Source organism: Carettochelys insculpta, chromosome 6, assembly GCF_033958435.1.
Source record: "Carettochelys insculpta isolate YL-2023 chromosome 6, ASM3395843v1, whole genome shotgun sequence".
Classification (NCBI taxonomy): Eukaryota; Metazoa; Chordata; order Testudines; family Carettochelyidae; genus Carettochelys; species Carettochelys insculpta.
In genome coordinates, this window is record NC_134142.1 from 116,393,687 (window position 1) to 116,413,186 (window position 19,500).

The following is a 19,500-nucleotide window of genomic DNA, read 5'->3' on the forward strand; positions in this document are numbered from 1 at the left end:
AGAAACACATACGCATTGTTTAGTAAGTCAAACTGCCTCAGCTCTTTCAAAAAGCATTACCTGCCTCACCCTGTGCTGGGACATCTGTCATCTGAGGGGGTGTGTACACTGGAGTTAAAACAAAAGATATAAGTCCCGGCTTGACAAGGTCCTGGCTGGGATGACTTAGTTGGGGTTGATCCTACTTGAAGCAGGGGGCTGGACTAGATGACCTCCTGAGGTGCCTTCCAACCCTATGATTATATGATAAGTCTGGAGATATTTAAGAAGAGGTTAGATAGATGGCTTTCAGAGATGTTCTAGAAAGTGCTTGGTCCTGCTGTGAGGGCAGGGGGCTGGACTCGATGGCCTCTCGAGGTCCCTTCCAGTCCTACTCTTCTATGATTCTATGATAAGTGTTCAAACTAGGTAGAACTTGGGGCAGTTAGCTCGTCCTGACACCTGTCTAACACAGATACTGATAAAAACAAAAAAGCAGTAAAGTAGCACTTTAAAGACTAACAAAGGCTACGTCTACACGTGAAGCCTACATCGAAATAGCTTATTTCGATGTAGCAACATCGAAATAGGCTATTTCGATGAGTAACATCTACACGTCCTCCAGGGCTGGCAACGTCGATGTTCAACTTCGACGTTGCACGGCACCACATCGAAATAGGCGCTGTGAGGGAACGTCTACATGCCAAAGTAGCACACATCGAAATAAGGGTGCCAGGCACAGCTGCAGACAGGGTCACAGGGCGGACTCAACAGCAAGCCGCTCCCTTAAAGGGCCCCTCCCAGACACAGTTGCACTAAACAACACAAAATACACAGAGCTGACAACTGGTTGCAGACCCTGTGCCTGCAGCATGGATCCCCAGCTGCCGCAGCAGCAGCCAGAAGCCCTGGGCTAAGGGCTGCTGCCCACGGTGACCATAGAGCCCCGCAGGGGCTCGAGAGAGAGCGTCTCTCAACCCCTCAGCTGATGGTCGCCATGGCGGACCCCGCTATTTTGAAGTTGCGGGACGCGCAACGACTACACGGTCCCTACTTCGACGTTGAACGTCGAAGTAGGGCACTATTCCTATCCCCTCATGGGGTTAGCGACTTCGACGTCTCGCCGCCTAACGTCAAAGTTAACTTCGAAATAGCGCCCGGCGCGTGTAGCCGTGACGGGCGCTATTTCGAAGTTAGTGCCGCTACTTCAAAGTAGCGTGCACGTGTAGACACGGCTAAAATAATTTATTAGGTGAGCTTTCGTGGGACAAACCCACTTCTTCAGACCATAGCCATACCAGAACAGACTCAATATTTAAGGCACAGAGAACCAAAAAGAGCTATCAAGGTTGACAAATCAGAAAAAAAATTATCAAGGTGAGCAAATCAGAGAGCAGAGGGATGGGAGGGGAGGTCAAGAATTAGATTAAGCCAATCTAATATCTAATTCTTGACACAGCCCCCCCCCCGCCCCTCTTCTCTCTGATTTGCTCACCTTGATAATTTTTTTTCTGATTTGTCAACCTTGATTACTATTTTTGGTTCTCTGTGCCTTAAATATTGAGTCTGTTCTGGTATGGCTACGGTCTGAAGAAGTGGGCCTGTCCCACAAAAGCGCATCACCTAATAAATTATTTTGTTAGTCTTTAAAGTGATACTTTACTGCTTTTTTGTTTTGATAGTATATAGACTAGCACGGCTTTCTCTCTGTTACAGATACTGATGTTTGTCTATCCAAGCTGGAAATTACGCCTTCAGTGCCAGTGTAGACATACTCTGAATTCTCATCCCTGCTAGAATGAGCTATGCTTTGCCATTTACTTACATTTTTCAATACCTGGATGACATCAATGTATTTATGCAAGAGGGTTTTAGTATTATTATTATTATTGTTATTATTGTTATTGTTGTTGGAACAATTACTCTGTCTGTCTTTAGCAAAACATTGCCCTCCCTGCTTTCCTCCTGAAATGGCTAAATTTATTTCTAAGTCTGCTCTTTCATTGCACTGTCCTTCATCATCATCATCAATAACCGTGTCCTTGCAAAACCCTTAGTTTAATTTTGTGTAAAGCTGGGTAACGTCATGTTCCAGTTATGAATTCTTTTATCTCAAAGGGTCTAATAGATGGGTCTCACTGCAGGAATTTCATATCCATCTACATTATTATCAGGTGGTATTAAAGTGTTTACTTGCACTACTATTGGTATCAGCTGGTGCAAGTCCTTATTCAATTCTTATTTCAGGTATGGAATAACTCTCTCCAACATCAGCATTATAAATTGGGATTTAGGTTTCCTGAAACAATAAATTTAAACACATTTTCAAGCAGTCTTCACCCAATTTGGTAATGGCTCTTTTGGGAGGCGTGGTGTACATGTAATATAAGACAAACACTAAGATTTGCAAATGCCTTTGTTTCAATCTAGAGGTAGTTTCTTTCTGCCATGTTTAAGGATCATTAATCAAATGCAACAGACTGACATGAACTGCACAAGTGTCCAATCCAGATAAAAATCAACAACTGGTCTAATGGAAGTTAAGTGTCCCTCACTTGCTGTATGCCAAATTCACCTGAGTCTTTCATTGTGTACCTTGAAGGCCCCTGGCCCAAATCAGAAAGCCATCTATAACTTCTGCCCTAGTAATGGCTCACAAGTCCGTACAATTACTTTCTGAGATGCTCTGGAACACAACTAACAATAAATAGCACACCCTTAAACAAAACACCCCAAGAGTATCTGAAACACCGCTTGGAGCTTGACATAATGAAGGTTCTTCGTCTAACACTGAGAACGCTTTTCTATAAGTATTTGGCCCCAATTTTTTCAAGTGTGTCATCTATACCTCACACTGTACAGCTTTATTTAGAGCACATGAATTGAGATTCTCAATTCATGTAACATTCAGTTTACATGTCTAGAGCTAGAGAGAGGTCTGTAAGTTGAGCTAAATTTTCAGTAATTAGTTTTCTATACAATTAAAATTGCACTTGTCAATATATATTAGCACAATTTTCCCTTCTAATTGGATCACAATAGAGAAACAAGTCATTTTTCTTGTTGTGGAATCTTTCTATCAGACATCCTAAGTCTTAGAGATCATTTGAGAAATCTCTCCAGATACAGCCTATGCTCTTTGTTTGCAATGTTATAGTGTTTACAGCAAACATATGTTAATGCAACTTCATGGCTAGATAGTTAAACACACTGAAGACTAAAAACCTATTTCAAAAGATACTAGCAGAGGGGTACCAGTGTTAGTCTGTAGCTTCACAAAAGCAGACCTGCAGCACTCTAAAATACTAACAATTTTATTTATTGGGGGTTGGGAGCCACTGATTCACATTCTTTAAAACTTCAGTGACAAGGATTCCACAAACACCTTGGGTAAACTGTCCCAGTGCTTAACTACCCTTAAAAAGGTTTTCCTAATATCTACATACATCATGTATGCCAGATCCTGTCAGATGTTCACATTACAGCTTAACCTGATGTGTAAAGAAACATCATAGTTGGAATGTAAGATGCTTTCTCTGAGGTGCCCCTCATTATGAGAAAAATACCCAACTGATACTAAAATGCCATTTCCTTCTGAGGTTTTCTTGCAGTTCCAATGGGCTCGGAGGAAGTCAGTCCTCCAGTTTTACTTCTATAGATCTCTGGACACCACATGATATTTAGCAACAACACAGGAATCAGATTGCTGTGCCTTCTGTCTAGCCCAGGGATTCCCAAGCTATGGGTCGGGACCCAGACATGGGTTCCCATTAGATTTGCTAAGGGTTGCTGGCTGAGTGGCTCTGAGCTGCATGTGGCTCTTTAAGAATCCATTTACAACTCCTGCCACTGCCGCCACTCATTCCTCCGCCTCCCACTCCCTGCCCTGCCATGAGGAAATCCCAGGAGGGATCCGACCATTACACCAATTAAATTGAGTCCTATTTCAGTGTGACAGGGCAGGGAACTGCCTGTGCTGCAGGTGTGGGAAGGGAGAAGGAGGGCTGGGGGGAACCGCATGGAGGCAGCCCAGTGAAGGAGCATGGGGAGGCAGCAGAAGTGCTCATGTGAAGTAAAGTGGGGGGGTGGTTTGGGGCTGTGAGGGGTTTAAACCTGGGGTTGGGGAAATCAAGATTTATAAAAAAAATATTTTTCCCAGGAGAGAACTTCCCCCCACCCCAACCAGTTTTGAATTGCCTTGGGTCACAACGTCCTACTGAATTGTCAAAATGGGTCACTGTCTTGAAAAGGTTGGGAACAACTGCTCTAGCCAGTTTTACCTCCTAGAAACATTTAGGCATTTCCAGAATAGTTATTAGAGTAGTTATTCCACCAATAGCACGAGAACACCAAATCTTTGCAACACTCGTCAAAGCTTTTCTCATGGCTTCCTTATTCCTTTGTGAGGCATTACTCAAAGTCTGACCTATTACAGCCAGGCAAGTCCTTCCATTGACTTCATTGGGAATTAGCCTGGGCCCTCAATGCATGGTCAGAAATAACAAGGCTTCTGACAACATAGTCTGGGTGTTGCTTTCCTGGATGTGCAGTTATGGCCAGATCTCAAGCAAAACTCTCTGTGATGTCAGTGGGAGTTGCGTGCAAGAAAGGATTGGGGAAGAACTTGACTGGAGGATTTGCCCCTAAATGCTCTTAGTTGTTACTCTGAAGTGGTTACTTTTGCTTTTATTAAAACACCATTAACTAGGAGTTCTCTACCGTTAGCATATTGAGATCAAAACTCACATGGGTAACTTAGTGCCAAGAGTGGCACACGAACCAGTTTTCATTGGCATGCTAGTTTGGAGCTCAGCCCCGTCCCTCCTCCCCCATGCAGCTGGGAGCTTGCTCAAAGCCATGCCACCTGTGGATGAACAAAAGACCAGCTAATTCTCCCAACCCCCACCTAAACGGTGAACTTCTGCCTGTTAGTTTATTTATTAATGAAGCTGTTGTAAGCAGGACTGTTAGTGACTTCACAAAGCATCACCAGCACTTGGACTGTACATAGAGATCAAAAAGTTAAATTTCAGCACTCCACCTCGGAAAGGTTGCTGACCCCAGTTCTATGGTTTACAGCAAATGTTGTCCTTTTAGGCATCTAAAATATATATATACGTCATGCATATAAACAGCACCATAAACAATAGGCAATATGAGTATTCAGAGGTGACAAGTATGGTGGGTGGCAGGCTGGGCCATTTCCTCCCCTCCCACAATTTGCTGTTTGGCTTGTACTGAGTGTGTTCACCCAGAGCATGTTCAGTAAAACTGCTGAAGCCAGCTGCCCTCCCTCTGCCTCTCCACTATCCACAGGCACAGGTTGTTGCTGGACTGATTGGTCCACAGATGCTCCTAAAATGCTTTCTGGTGATACTTTCTTAGAGGTGACCTGGGATCTGATGAACTGATGTATGGTGAAGTAGTTCTGGTATCTGAGAAATAAGTAGCTAAGCAAATCTGCAGAAGCAGATGGCTAGTTTGTAGGAACAGCTTGCCAGTAGTGTTCCCTGCAAGCAGTGTGCTTGTGCAGCTCCTCAGGAGAGATTCAAATGCCACCTAGCTGATTGGCAGAGTGCCCACAGGTAGGTGTTTTGTTTCTACTGCTGGTGCTTCGATGCACATAAAATAATTATTCTACACACGGATGGAAAAGACGAGAGGCGACATTGCTTGCCACTAGCTCGGTGCTGCACTACACGCTTATAAATGGTCATGGGCAGCACCCTAACTGTGAATCTCTTTCCATCCCCCAGCAGATTTAGAAATATCTGTTTAACTGGACGCTCGAAAGGAAAGTGTCTAATTAAGGTCTAGCGTTCAATGACAAGACTCTTCCCAGTCAACTCTGCAGTTTGTTCTAGGAGCTTGCAATCCAGAAAAAGATCAGCAAATTACAACTTGCTTGGGAAACTGGTTAATTGACAGGTAGCAAGGCAGGACTTGGTAGAAGACCCAACTATGTCCTTGTTCCCTCTGGGGCTGAATCCATCTGAGTAGTATGTGCCTTTGATCTGGGGTGACAAGCTTCAGGAGTGGTGTGTTGTCAAATTGTCGGGGTTCATACATCCCATAATAAAGGTGCAGCTGCAGGCTGAGAGGAGCAAATTGACATCATGGGCCAGCTCCTCAAAGGTATTTGAAGTAAAGGGTAATCTAGCCTCTGAGGATGTGGGCATGGCCACATATTAGCTGGGGATTGTGATTCCTGGGTTGGATAGACACACCTGTGCTAGATCTGCTGGAGCTAATGCCTAAAACTAGCAGTGTGTCCTGGGTAGCTCAGACAGGTTCTTGTGCTAGCTGTCCTGAGTGCAATCCTACCTGACCTCTGGGTACATACTGGGACATCTATAGCCTGGGCTGCCACACAGGCCGTGCAGACACTGGTATTTTAGGTGATGGCTTGAGGAGAGTTAGTGTGGGTATGTTTAGAATCATACTTCTTCCAGAACAAATGTAGACATGCCCTCTCCTAGGTTGCATAGCCAAACTGGCAGCTGCCATTAGCTGACCTGCTTTTTTCAGTGGGAGATAAATCAACCACTGCTTCCCTCCAGTGAAGCCAATCGCATATCAAGGTCATGAAGATGAGTTAACCACTGAGCTTTAAATTGTGCCCCTGGGAGAATCTCTTGTTGCACAATTCCCATCCACTTTCCCAGCACAGTTCCCCCTCTTCCTTGGCTGTTTGAACCTAGTCCAGCCATCCTGCTTGCAGTGAAATAGGACCAGCAGGAACCTTTAGATATCTATTTTCTTTTCACCTTTGGCACACTTTTCCTGAGACTCACCTTGTGACGGCGCTAATTACAGTCGAATTTCCCAGGGTAGCTGCCATTAGAGCAAAAATGCTAATGTATTTATCCCCTTCCAATCCTTGGAGTGGCTGGATTGCCTGCTCTGCAAACGGATTTCCTTCTGCACCTTCAAAATTTACATACTGTGCTCCCAGGCTCTGCCACAAGAGGCTCACCCTGTCCATGTACCAGCTTCTTGCAGCATCGTTGGTCACATTCAGCCGGACGGAAAACTGCCCTTTCCACTTGAGAAGCAGTGGAGCCTGTGATACAGCAAGGGTGTTATGAGGCTGGGTTTGAACTTTATACACATACTAATTCCAGAGCACCTGCAGTCACACGAGTTAGGATGGAAATGTAAAAGTTCTCAGTCCTCAGGCACTAAGGCATAAACTGATGAGGTGAGGTCAGGCAGGCCCCGCTGACAGTGGGGATGAAAGGGGCAGTTACCCACAGGCCTGGCATTTCAAAGGGAACCAGAGCTCCAGCCAACACAGCAGTGGTGGCTGGAACTCTGGGCCCCTTTGAAATGCCACAGCAGCGCTGCTCCGGCTGTGCGTGGCTGGGAGGGATGGAGGGTAGCGGGGCTGTTTGTGCTGGTGACAGATGACAATACAAGAGCAATAATCTCAAACTGCTGTAGGGGGTGGGGTCTAGGTTGGATATTAGGAAAAACTATTTCCCTAGGAGGGTGGTGAAGCTCTGGAACGGGTTACCTAGGGAGGTGGTAGAATCTCCTTCCCTGGAGGTCTTTACATCCTGGCTTGACAAAGCCCAGGCTGGGACAATTTAGCTGGGACTGGACCGTCTTTCAGAAAAGGTTGGACTCAAAGACCTCCTGAAGTCTCTTCCAGCCCTACAAGTCTATGGTATTCTGGATGTATACTGGTTGGGCAGACCTTAAAGTGACTAGAAAGCATGACTTGCTGACACAAGGGAACAGGCAGTCCGGTGTTGCTGGTTAAAGGCCTGATTCAGTGCCCACCTGTAGTCATGAGGACCAACTGGCTTTGGATTAAACCCTATGGCTGTGGCCACATTACCCCCTCCTTTTGGAGGGCGCATGCTAATGACCCACTTTGGCAGATGTTAATGAGGCACTACCATGAATATGCAGCCCCTCATTAGCATAAGGACAGCCATGTGTGCTTCAAAAGTGCCGGTTTCAAAACACACACCGCTCATGCAGCCGGGGGTCTTTCAAAACCAAATCTCCTGATTTCAGAAGCCCTTTCTTCCCAAAACCATCTGCCGAAGTGGCTCATTAGCATGCCCCCTCCAAAAGCGGGAGGTAGTGTGGCCACAGCCCATGTGTCTATACTTCTTCCTAGACTATTGGCAAGAAACGTGAAAATTTCTTTAATTGAAACTCAAGCTTACAATAAAAATGCTTTTTAAATGATGAAATGTGCATCAATAAATAAATACTGAAAAGTGAATTGCAAAGTATTTTTCATATTTAACTATTGTTTGTTTTGATTTAAAATATCCCTCTGAAAACTTGGCTTCACTCTCGTCCCAGAAAAGGAACTGCATTTGCTCCTCTGTGTAGTGGCTCATTAGTGTAGGGTTTGCCAAGGATACTGAGTTGCAGTGGTGCTGGAACAATTTTTAGGTTAGGGGAGCTGAGTTACACCCCTGCCCTTTCACCTGTGTGTGTCCCTCTGGTGGGTGCTAACTCTCCCCCACGAGACACTGTCCACTGCAATGGCAGCTGATCCATCTGTCCTGGGAGCTCTGGACATCATAGACCCTTGTTGCCCTGGCTCGGGCCACAGCTGGGGGCAGCTGCTGAACCCCAGGCTGAGGCCTTGCACAGACCCTTGGGATGGTGGAAGGACCCTGGGTAGCAGTGGAGCCTCTAGGGCCAGTAGCCTGAACCCTGAGTCCAGTGGGCTGCAGAGCTCGCAGGGGCAGGGCTGGCAGGTGACAGGACCCTGAAGGCCCATGGAGCCTGTGAGGTTGGCAGGTCCCTAGCGGATGGCAGAGTTAGTGGGGCCAAATGGATCCTGGAGGCCCAGCAAGACCTTGTGGGGTCTGCCCAGAGGCCCGGACCCAGGGCTGGTAAAGCCAAAGGATGATCATCAGAGGCTGGCCTCCGGACACAGGGACACTGGGTACAAGACTCGTGGATGTTACAACACCCCCTGTACTCCTACTTCCCACCCCTATACTGAGTCGCATGTGTAATCAGAAAGCACAGGTCTTTGTCCCTGTCTACTGGCTGGTCCTCATAAGAGGCCAGAGATTGCTTCAGCTGCCAGCTTCAGTTTTTACTCCAGGAGCCACAGCGGAAGAGGCCCAAGCTTTTATCCAGTGGGCTCAAGACAGGTTGGCTACAAATAGCCTGGTTTTATCATGATAAGACTGTGGCTGGGTACTGAGTCATGGGCACTGCTCATTTATTGTGAGGTCACTTATGAACACTCCTCAAATTTAGAACTGACAGGGTAAAAAGGAGTAAGAGGTTTTAGAATGGGTCAGCAACCTTTCTGAGGTGGAATGCCAAAATTTGACCTTTTGACCTCTATCTATGGCCAGAGTGCTGGTGACACTTGTTAAAGTCTCTAACAGTCCCATTACAACAGCTTCATTAATAAATAAATTAAGATGAAGAGCTTCACCATTTAGGTGGTCATTGGTAGCACTAGCTGGTCTTTTGTTAATCCACAGGCAGCACGGTTTTGAACAAGCTCCCAGCTGCATGGGGGAGGAGGAGTGGGGCTGAGGTACCACCTCACATGCTTGTGTGTGACTCTTGGCACCTGTGCCAGGGCTGGCTGACCCGTTATAGAGGCTTCTCATTGGAAATGTAGGTAAAAGATACCAACAAATCCAATTGGCCACACATTGACTTAATGGCGCAGGCTTTTAGAGCTGCTTACAAGGCACATTTAAAAACATTTCCTAATTTATTCTCAGCAGTAACATATCCCTGTGTCACCAGAACTGAGCCTCTATCAAAAGAGATTTAGCTCTTTATATAATACAAATTTTTTGTGTTTCAATCAGGAGTTATTTTGGTTAATATACAACTGGAATGGGTAATATTTTTTCAGTGACACATTCTATTAAGTAATCCAAGATACAGCTTTATCTATATTACATTTTACAAGTCCAAGACTGGGTCACCAATATTTAAACAATGCTTAGCCTAGTATGCTACACTGATGATCAATTACTGCCTAGAGAGTGCTTAATCAGCCAAATGTTCCTTACATCTGTTGGCTAATTCTGAGTTCAGGCTGTCTAGATTTAAGTGAGTGGATCAGAAAAGCAATATAGACACATACCGCATGGTTGTCAAATTTTGACTGGAGGCTCAGCCAGTAATTTTCTTTGCCCTCTTGCAGAGACATCAGAAACAGCTGGGAGCTAATGCTCATATACGGAGACAGGGTTATGGAAAACTTCAGAGATTTAATGAACGAGTGGTCCCTGGAGCGTCTCAGAGCATGCATCTTCCTGCTAGCCAGGGACAAGTGCATATGGTCCTGGAGGGAAGGAAGAACAGAATGCACTCTTAATCAATATTCTGAACACAACTCATCAAGGTAAATTGAAACTGATAACCAGAGTGCACAAATCAGGCAAAGTCACAACACAGCAGCAGAGTTGCAAATAGATGCTCCAGCTGACACTGGTGATCCCATTGTGCAGAGGCCTGCACTTACACTGAACAAGAGACAAGCTCTGCTCTGAGGAGCTTACAGTCTACACAGACAAGATCGAAAGAATAAGGGACCGATTTTACAGTTTGGGAACTGAAGTAAACACTGATTTAGGGGCAGATTTTCAGAAGAGTTAAGCTCTCACTTAAACCACCTAAATAATGCTTGAGAACTGCCGGATGCTGGACAGTTCAGCCATTTCATTCAGGTACCTAAAATGGGAGATGAACTGTCTGCAAAAATCTGACCCAAGGTCACACAGGGTACCTATGGCAGATCTGAGAACTGAACCCAGCTCTCCCAAATCCCAATTCAGTATCTGAACCCCGGCTTCATTCCTATCAAATTGAATAGCACATAAAAAATAACCACAAACAATTTGAGAGCACACTAAAGGTTCATCTATTCTGCAATCAGAAGTGCAATTACAGCTTGGACAGACATCCCCACTTACACATACTGGCCTATGTTCTAGCTTAGCACAGCTAAGTAAAGATGTAGCAGTGTAGGGCCTACCCAGAATCCTGGGTAAGTACTAGTGTTTGTACTAGCCTACATTGCTGAATCTTCACTGCTATTGTTAGGTGTGGGGTAGCTAGAGGAAAGCTAGCTTGGCTATAGTGTCATAAATGTAGGTCACACCATCAACCGCAGTGTAGACAGACCCTTAGTGCAAAATAATTTTATTATTCTTAAGATTAGATTTATACAGAAAAGCACATACAACACTTTACCCCTTCTTTAATGATAAGTGTTGATCATTATGTGACATGTAAATTACTAGAGCTAGACCAAAAATGGTAATAGAGAAAATTTTTGAAAACTTCCTTATATTTTTCATCTTTCAGGTTTTAAGAGACAGTTTATTTATATTTGTGAAAAAATATTGTCCCGTTCTTGCCCTTTTTCTTCTCTTTTTTCCATTTTGCCACTGAAAAAAGGGGTGATGGAACGAGGAAAAAAAAAAGAAGTCAAAACTGGAAGTCGGTTGTTTTAATTCTTTCCCATAGAAAATTTAGGAAACCCATGAAGTTTCTTTCTTTTTGAACAAAGATGATTTTCAGAGAAAGTATTTGAAAGCTTTTATCCAGCCCTATTGTCTGCCATAGAGATGGGAGACCTAGCCATATGTAACATCTCCAATAGTCTCCCATTATTCTGCACACAACCTTCTAAAAAAAAAAAGCAGTCAAGTAGCACTTTAAAGACTAGCAAAATAGTTTATTAGGTGAGCTTTCGTGGGACAGACCCACGAAAGCTCACCTAATAAACTATTTTGCTAGTCTTTAAAGTGCTACTTGACTGCTTTTTGTTTTGATAATGTATAGACTAGCACGGCTTCCTCTGTGTTACTATTTAACCTTCTCAAAAAAGTTCAGAAGTTCTGCTATATTCTGCCAGCAACCAAAGCATGCGCTGGTCAGCACTTCTTACCTTTGGGGGTGGGACCTGTTCCAAGAGTTAGCCTTCTCTGCTCTATCTCATAAGAACATAAGAACAGCCATACTGAGTCAGACCAAAGGTCCAGCTAGTCCAGTATCCTGTCTTCCAACAGTGGCCTATGCCAGGTGCCCCAGATGTTAGAACAAAAGTAGAACTCCGGGAGCATCAGATTTCTACAACAAAAATGGCAAATTCTCTGAGCCAGAGCAGCCAAACTCCTTCATCCCTTTTTACTGGGCTTTACTAAGCAGCTCCTCTGGTTGCCCTAACCCAAGCACGTATGCACGTACCACTCTGGAAAGTAACATTGTGGAATGTTCATTGAGGGCAATTAGCCCGTCCCCGAGATGATGTCTTCTCAGTCTGTTGAAGAAAGACCTTAATCCTCGTTCCATTTTGGCAGCAGAATCTGCTGCTTTGAAATGCCTCCAGACTGGCCACCTGCATCAGGATAGATTAAAAAAAGAAAATAGAATGGAGTCTTGCTTGATCGTACCAGATATTTATTATGTCTAGTCTCTCACAACTGGGCAGAATGTACATGACATAAGGGCTCTGAAAGCAGTGTGCATACGGGGGTGAGGGAGGAATGAAAAGAGGAAATGGCTGGAGATTATGATGGTCTAAATCCACTTGGAGCATTATTTGGGTATTGAGTGCAGAAAGAATAGGAATATTTATCCTCAGTGAATTGGGCTTTTGGGTCCTAGCTTTTGAATCAATTGATTAATGAAGATGCTATTGAATGTCCATAGGAATTAAAATGTTTTAATTCAACTTCTTGTTTTACACTCACTGGGGGGACTGAATGGCTCAGGGCAAAGGGTAATGGGCTCTAGAGGTTCTCACTCTGCATTACTGATGGAAATCCACCCCAGTTGGATAGTGACCAAGGGATGCTGTCATTGGACTGATGTTTGGTGCACCCCATGAACGGGAAGGTTTTCTCTTACCTCAGTATGTCAGTGTTTGGCAGCCTCCTTTCCTGCTGTGAGAGCTGGCTCCCCACTTCCTGGTGGGCAGCCATGATGTTTTGACTGATGCATACCATGTACGTTAGGGGAACCATATCTGTGCTGGAAGGGCTTTCCAGACAGAAGTGCCTGTTGCTCTCCACTGAGAGGAAGATGGGGATGTCTGGTGCAACTGTCACTGTCACCCCTTTAGAGACAACAAGAGGAAGCATTAAAGTCAGGAAACATTCCCATTTCAGAGACCCTACTTCTTCTTCTCCCTTCTGCTACCCAAACACCTCACTTCTCCCTTCAAGAGCCCTCAATTCTCTTCTAAAAACATCCAGGAATCCCCAAGACTTTCCTCAGGTTTCCTCGTCTCTTCATCTGTGGCTGTACAAATGAACATCTGACAGAAATCGTAGGAGAAGGGGAGTCACAACATGAACATCATCTTCTCTGCCTTTCCTGCACTAGGAGAGGCCCATTAGTGAAGTGCACCAAGAACCAGCCATCATTGACTTGTCCACAACACCCATAACAGGTCCCTACACCACACCCATCAGGGCACTGACAAGTTCAAACTGTTTTCACTTGAAATATTATCTTTTTCATGAGACATCTCAACTTGTATTGGTATTTTAGGGCATGAATGTGTGGTTGGATGCTTATTGATCCCATGAAGGGCACACGGGGAGGAAACAAAGAATATTCTATAAGATAGCCCTAAACTTTGCCTTAAAGTCAGTACAAGGTTTCCATTACTAGTTCTCTGAAAGTTTCCATGGAAGCAAAACCGTCATTACTCACTGTAAAGCTGGTAAAACTTTTTTTTTTTTTGTTGAAGTATCGTGGAAAAATTTGTGTCTGAGGGGAGAAAGCTGGAAAGAGAAACCAATTCTCCTGTGACTTAGTTCAGTGCCTCCCCATTGTCCTGCATTGCCTCCCCTCAAATGAAGCTAACCCTCCACCTCCTCATTTTGTTACCTCCCTGGTTCGCGGGTGGGAGCACGATGCAGGGTTGTTTTGGACCACAGTTTTACTGGGGGAACAAGGACCTTTACGTTAAATAAAAGTTTTCATTAATCTTTTTTCATAAAGACACAAAAATATTTCTGTTCATATTGGCTTTTGGAAGAGCCACGGGTGGCGATGATCATAGGCAGGGGAAGGCAATGTCTTCCCAAACTGACTCACCTGGCACTGCCCATGCTCCACAGAGGCTCCCTACCTGCCTGCCCCAGCAGGTGAAGTGAGGCACAGAGAGCTTAAGTGACATGACAAAAGCCAGATCAACAGTGTGTGGCAGAGCCAGGGTCTGAACTAAGATTTCGTGAGTCTGAGGGCCTTAACCATCAGACTATATGTCCTTTCCAATCTAGCTAGACTAAGTACAATAAAAGTCAGAATTTAACTGAACCATACCCACAAAAGCATTCTGCATCTTCAGAGTTTTTCTTGTTGGGGGAGGAGGGAATATACAGTTATATATAATATACATGTGTCAGGATTTTGAACTCTCTATAAAATTCCTAAGAAAGCAATTTCTTTTGTCCTCACTTTATTCAGAATAAGCCAAAAAGACACAAACCAAAAAGTCATTATGTTACACATTGGCTTTCACTAAAACATTCCATTGCTCAGATGCTGGGCTCCATAAGCCATTTCCCATGACAGATTTATATTTCATGCATGAAAGTTTTGTTTACAAATCTAACATGACCCTTTCAGTCTTTGAAGCCTGGCTGCTATTTGATCTGGTGGTAACTCGAAGCTCTCAGTGCACAAACCCCAATCAGATTTTTTACATCTACATTTTGATCCTGCTTCTGTTCAAGTCAATGATAAAAATACTATTGACTTCAGTGGTCCAGGATCAGGCCTCTAATTTTTACATGAAGTTTTGACTTTGACCATCTCTGTAACTGTTCGTGCAAATACACATGCCGTCTGATGTGGGGGTGGATGCCCTGCCATAATACTACCAAGAGGAAGACCCTTCTTTGCCTTATTTAGCATGCTGAGGGTACTTTAGTTAAACATGCAGAAGCCTGTATATGTATAAAAACCATCACACAAACTCTCACAGGTCCCAGACTAGGATTTACATTTCACACTCTTATATGCAATGTTGCAAATTCAGAAGTTTAAAAAAAAATCAAGACTCTAGGACACCTAATATCATGAGATTGACTTTAAAACCACAGCATTATAAACCAATTGTGGTCATTTTCTATGCTGTTTTGTTTCAGAGTAATTAAGTTGTACTCTGGCTTTGTTTAGTTTTCTCTGCACTCATGAGAGCTAGACACCTTTATTTTTAAATGAAAGCTGATATGCTCATGTAATCACCTGACTCCAGGAGCTGGGACTGGAAGAAAGGCACCAACTGTCATGATCACCATATAAAACAGAGCTAGTAACACAGTATAAGTACAGTATACAGGTTGCATCTCCAAAAACTGGCACTCTCTCTTCCAGCAGGACAAGGGATGTTCCTGAACCAGAGAGCTGGGGCAAGAGGGCAATGGTCTGGCAGCCCCACAGAGGGGCAGTGAGGCCAGACTGGAGGAGGCATCCCTCAGCTGCCCTTGTGGGGCAACAGGGATGGATTGCCAGCTTCCCCCTGCAGCTGCCCAGGGAGACTGGGGCCAGAGCACTGGCATCTTCAGGCAGGGAACTAGGACTGGAGCACTGGCTGCCCATGGCAGTCCCGGGCAGGGCACCGAGGCCAGAGTGCCTGCTTCTCCCAGCAGCCCCCTAGTGGGCAGGGCACTGCAGCTGGGGTTGTTGGGTGCGGCAGCGGTTGCAAGCCACAGCCAGAGAGATGAGGAGCTGCAGCCAGAGGGCCAGTGGGAGCTGCCATTAGCTTCCCCTGGCCTAGCAAAATTCCTCATTCAAGACCAGTGAGGTCCCAAGGGTGCTGGACCAGGGAGGTACAACCTGTCTTAAAGTCTGGCTTGGACTGTGTGCTTGTAACAGGAACCAGGCTGGCTACCTAGGCCTGGGACATCCAAGTAGACAGGGCTGTTAGTCTGCTTACTCCCCTCCTGAAGCAGGTACTCCCGCCAAGTCTCTGGCCAGAGGAGCAGAGCCAGCGTGCTGAGCTGGGCAGAGAGACTTTGCTGGTACTGTTGGCCACTACAACACAGCTGCTACCTCCTAGGAGCAGGAAAGGAACAGTGACTCGAGTCACAAGCTCTCCCAGGCTTACTCCTGGGTGAACGTAGCACACACAGGAGGCTTCTGCTCATGACTGTGCCTTTAGGCATAATCTAGCCCTTAATTTTTATAACTCTCATCCTTCCTGAATTTTAAAAAATGCAACAGGTTTGCGCCGTGCGGATGGTCGGAGGAATCAGTGGCAGCTGGGGCGGTTAGATGACGAGCATCCCAGCTGCAGACAGAGAAAGGAAGCGCCGAGGGCTATGCTTGGGAGCTGCAGTAATGAGGGGAAGACTAAGAAGGCAGAAGAGGAAGAGCAGGAGGATTGGCAGGTGGATCAAGTGTGGCTGCAAGCCAGACAGAAGGCTGCATGTAACTAGCGGCGCCAGGCGTTCCAGGTCTGCTCCTCAGACAACACTTCCAGCAGTGTGTAGGTTGACTGCTGGCAGGGACAGGCCTGGAGGAGAAGTATGTACCTAAGCTCACCCATTTCACACCCCCTCCCCCGCCAATCGCACTGCTATTTTTGGTGTGCTGGCTGAATCGGAGCTAATGTGTGTGTATCCACCCGAGCTGGAAATGACATCTTCAGCTGTCCCCTGTCCTCAGAACGGTAGCACCTCTATGCTGGCTCTGCACAGGTGTAACTGTCCATCCAGGGTTTGAGGCAGTGGAAACTCAGGCCAGCAGGGAACAAGTTTAAGGAATTATGCTTATGACTGAGGGGAAAAAGCTTCTCCTGAGTTTCCATGCACGTCCTCCTGAGGCACCATTTCATCTGTTCAGCTAGCCCTCCGCACGAATGAAAGGAGAAAAATTTGTACAATAGATTCTGCAGCCAAAGTAGAAGCTGAAAATATTATCTGTGATTGTCAGTAACCTATGCCACTAAAGACCTAAATACACATGCTATGTACTCCACAATAATATACAGCACTAGCTCCCGCTGCCAAGGGCTTTTCCAGTACTGTATCTTTGGGTTGCATTCGGGTAGGTGTACTGTCAGGCCAGCAACCATTACAAAGAATAAATAAAAGATTTCTCTGCCAGTGCAGAATACTGGCCCATATAGTCTGATATCTTCCTTTTGACAGTGCCAGTATTTGACTTTTCAGAGGAAGGGGTAAACACCTGACCAGTTGGTTGTATTTTGGGATCTTTTTGAGGAACATCTTATGCCCTCAGATGTGAGATATGATTATCCTTTGTTTTAATTTATAGAGCTACTAGGTATTATCCAGTCCTTTTCAAAGTCCAATCACCTTCTGCAACAGGGGATGTTTCAAATTATCACTGAGAAATCACAGCAAGGAAATTTTTCTTACCTGTTGATCCCAAAAAATATTTTTCCAAGACAGATCCATAGCTGGTGGGATTTTTGGTGAGGTTGCTGATAACAAAGGGCTGGGGCTTTGTATTCACATTATTCAAAGGCCAGCGCTGGGCTCTGAGGGTTGCTCCTCCGTACCAGGAGATGTTGGTCATTGAAAAACAATCCTGCAATCAAACACAAAGCTCTGTTAAAAATGGAGAGAAACAATCTTTGTACCAGGGACTGGTATGTAGCATAATAGATACATGGGGTAATAAAGAAGCGGGAGAGGGTTCTTTATATTATGTTCCTAGGACGGGAACAGGTTTAAGTGGATTGAGCAAGGAACTCTGCCAGTGAGTCACTGGAGGGCCTTTGAAAAGTCAGAACCTTTTTGTTTCAAGAATCCTCACTGGTACCACCCAGAATAGTGACATTTTCTTCGCTGGATGCTATGATGATTAACAAGTGAATCTTCTCCCAGTGCTTTGAGGCAGACTGTTGTATAGGTGCATGATACTATTGTTCCAGTGTTTCCAGCCCAAGTCTATTATGTATTTCAGACAGTTTGTGCATCTGTCTGTCTGTGTGTCCATCCATCACTCTGTGAGTCTATTTGTTCAACAACTTCTCCTAAATGGTAAGAGCTAGGACCACCAAATTTTGTATGCAGCTTCCTCTTATAACCTAAAGGAAGGATAGAGTTTGGTTGTGCCAGAACAATAGGATTCATGCAGAATGTGATTGTTTCATGTCCTATCAAACGGAAAGCAACAGTTATACTCATGAGTGATCACGGGGAACACCAAGCACCCCATCCCCAGGGAGCAGCTGCCGACCAGCAGTATGACCTCTACCTCTCAGGCAACCCTTGGGAAGCAGCTGCCAGATGGGCTGCATGGCCTTCATCACCTCAGGCCAAATCCAGGGAGCAGCCACCAGGCTGTGATGGTGAGTCACCACAGGTGGCCCTGGGGACCTGCCACTGCTAGAGTAATGCTGCCCTCATTACCACAGGTGGCCTTGGTGAGACTTCTGAGACCTCCCAGCCCCCTGCTCTAAGCCCCCCAGCTCCATGCCCTGATTCCTACATCTCTCACCCCCGCCCTGAAACCCCCCTACACACCTCCCAGACCCTGACTCCTGCACTCCCACTCCCTGCCTTGAGCCCCCACATGGACTCCTGCAATGCCAGGTAAATCCTCTAGTACAGAAAACTCTTTCATATCCAGCAGCCCCAGGACCGGGAACTTGCTGGATATTCCAATATGATCTGGGCATGGCGATGTACCGCGTAGGGATCCACACTGGGCAGCTTGCACATAGCTGCACCATGAGCTGCTCTGTATGGGGCACTGCGCAGGGAGCTGCTCTGGGCAGTTTGCACACGGCCATGCGCCTCTCTAGGCAGGGCACTATGCCATGCAGGCTGTGTCTACACGTGCCCCAAACTTCGAAATGGCCATGCAAATGGCCATTTCGAAGTTTACTAATGAAGCGCTGAAATGCATATTCAGCGCTTCATTAGCATGCGGGCGGCAGCCACGCTTCGAAATTGACGCTCCTTGCCACCGCGCGGCGCGTCCAGACGGGACTCCTTTTCGAAAGGATGCTGCCTACTTCAAAGTCCCCTTATTCCCATGAGCTCATGGGAATAAGGGGACTTCGAAGTAGGCGGGGCCCTTTCGAAAAGGAGCCCCGTCTGGACGCGCCGCGCGGCTGCAAGGCTCGTCAATTTCGAAGCGCCGCTGCCGCCCGCATGCTAATGAAGCGCTGAATATGCATTTCAGCGCTTCATTAGTAAACTTCGAAATGGCCATTTGCATGGCCATTTCGAAGTTTGGGGCACGTGTAGACACAGCCAATGTGACTCAAATGTTTCTCCACAACCATGATGGCTAGGCTTTTTTTCCCTTAAATAAAAGCTTAAATTCTGCATTATCACTTGATTCCAGGAGCTGGGGATTTATTAATAGCAAGTACTGAAAGGCTCTGTAAAATCACAAAAACTAGCAACACTGTAGGTCAGCGTTCCCTCTAATTTTTTTCTATCCAACTGTGGAAGGAATTTATGTGCACTAAGACAAATGCAAATATTCACTTCTAGTAGAAACATATGCTGCTGGCTGTGGGGGCTTTGCTCCTCAGGTCAGCGGGATTTGAATCTCTCCTGGTGG

General features: G+C 45.6%; 1 protein-coding gene across 1 annotated transcript in view; it reads right to left on the bottom strand.

Moving 5' to 3' along the window:
- LOC142014008 (SITS-binding protein-like) overlaps positions 1 to 19,500 on the bottom strand; it is a 62,897-nt gene that overhangs the window by 27,433 nt on the left and 15,964 nt on the right. The window contains exons 2-6 of the mRNA XM_074996005.1: positions 17,337 to 17,508; positions 12,847 to 13,054; positions 12,184 to 12,334; positions 10,073 to 10,273; positions 6,774 to 7,042 (exon numbers count right to left, since the gene is read on the bottom strand). Of these exons, the coding sequence (XP_074852106.1) occupies positions 6,774 to 7,042; positions 10,073 to 10,273; positions 12,184 to 12,334; positions 12,847 to 13,054; positions 17,337 to 17,508 (1,001 nt within the window). The remainder of the gene's footprint in view (positions 1 to 6,773; positions 7,043 to 10,072; positions 10,274 to 12,183; positions 12,335 to 12,846; positions 13,055 to 17,336; positions 17,509 to 19,500) is intronic.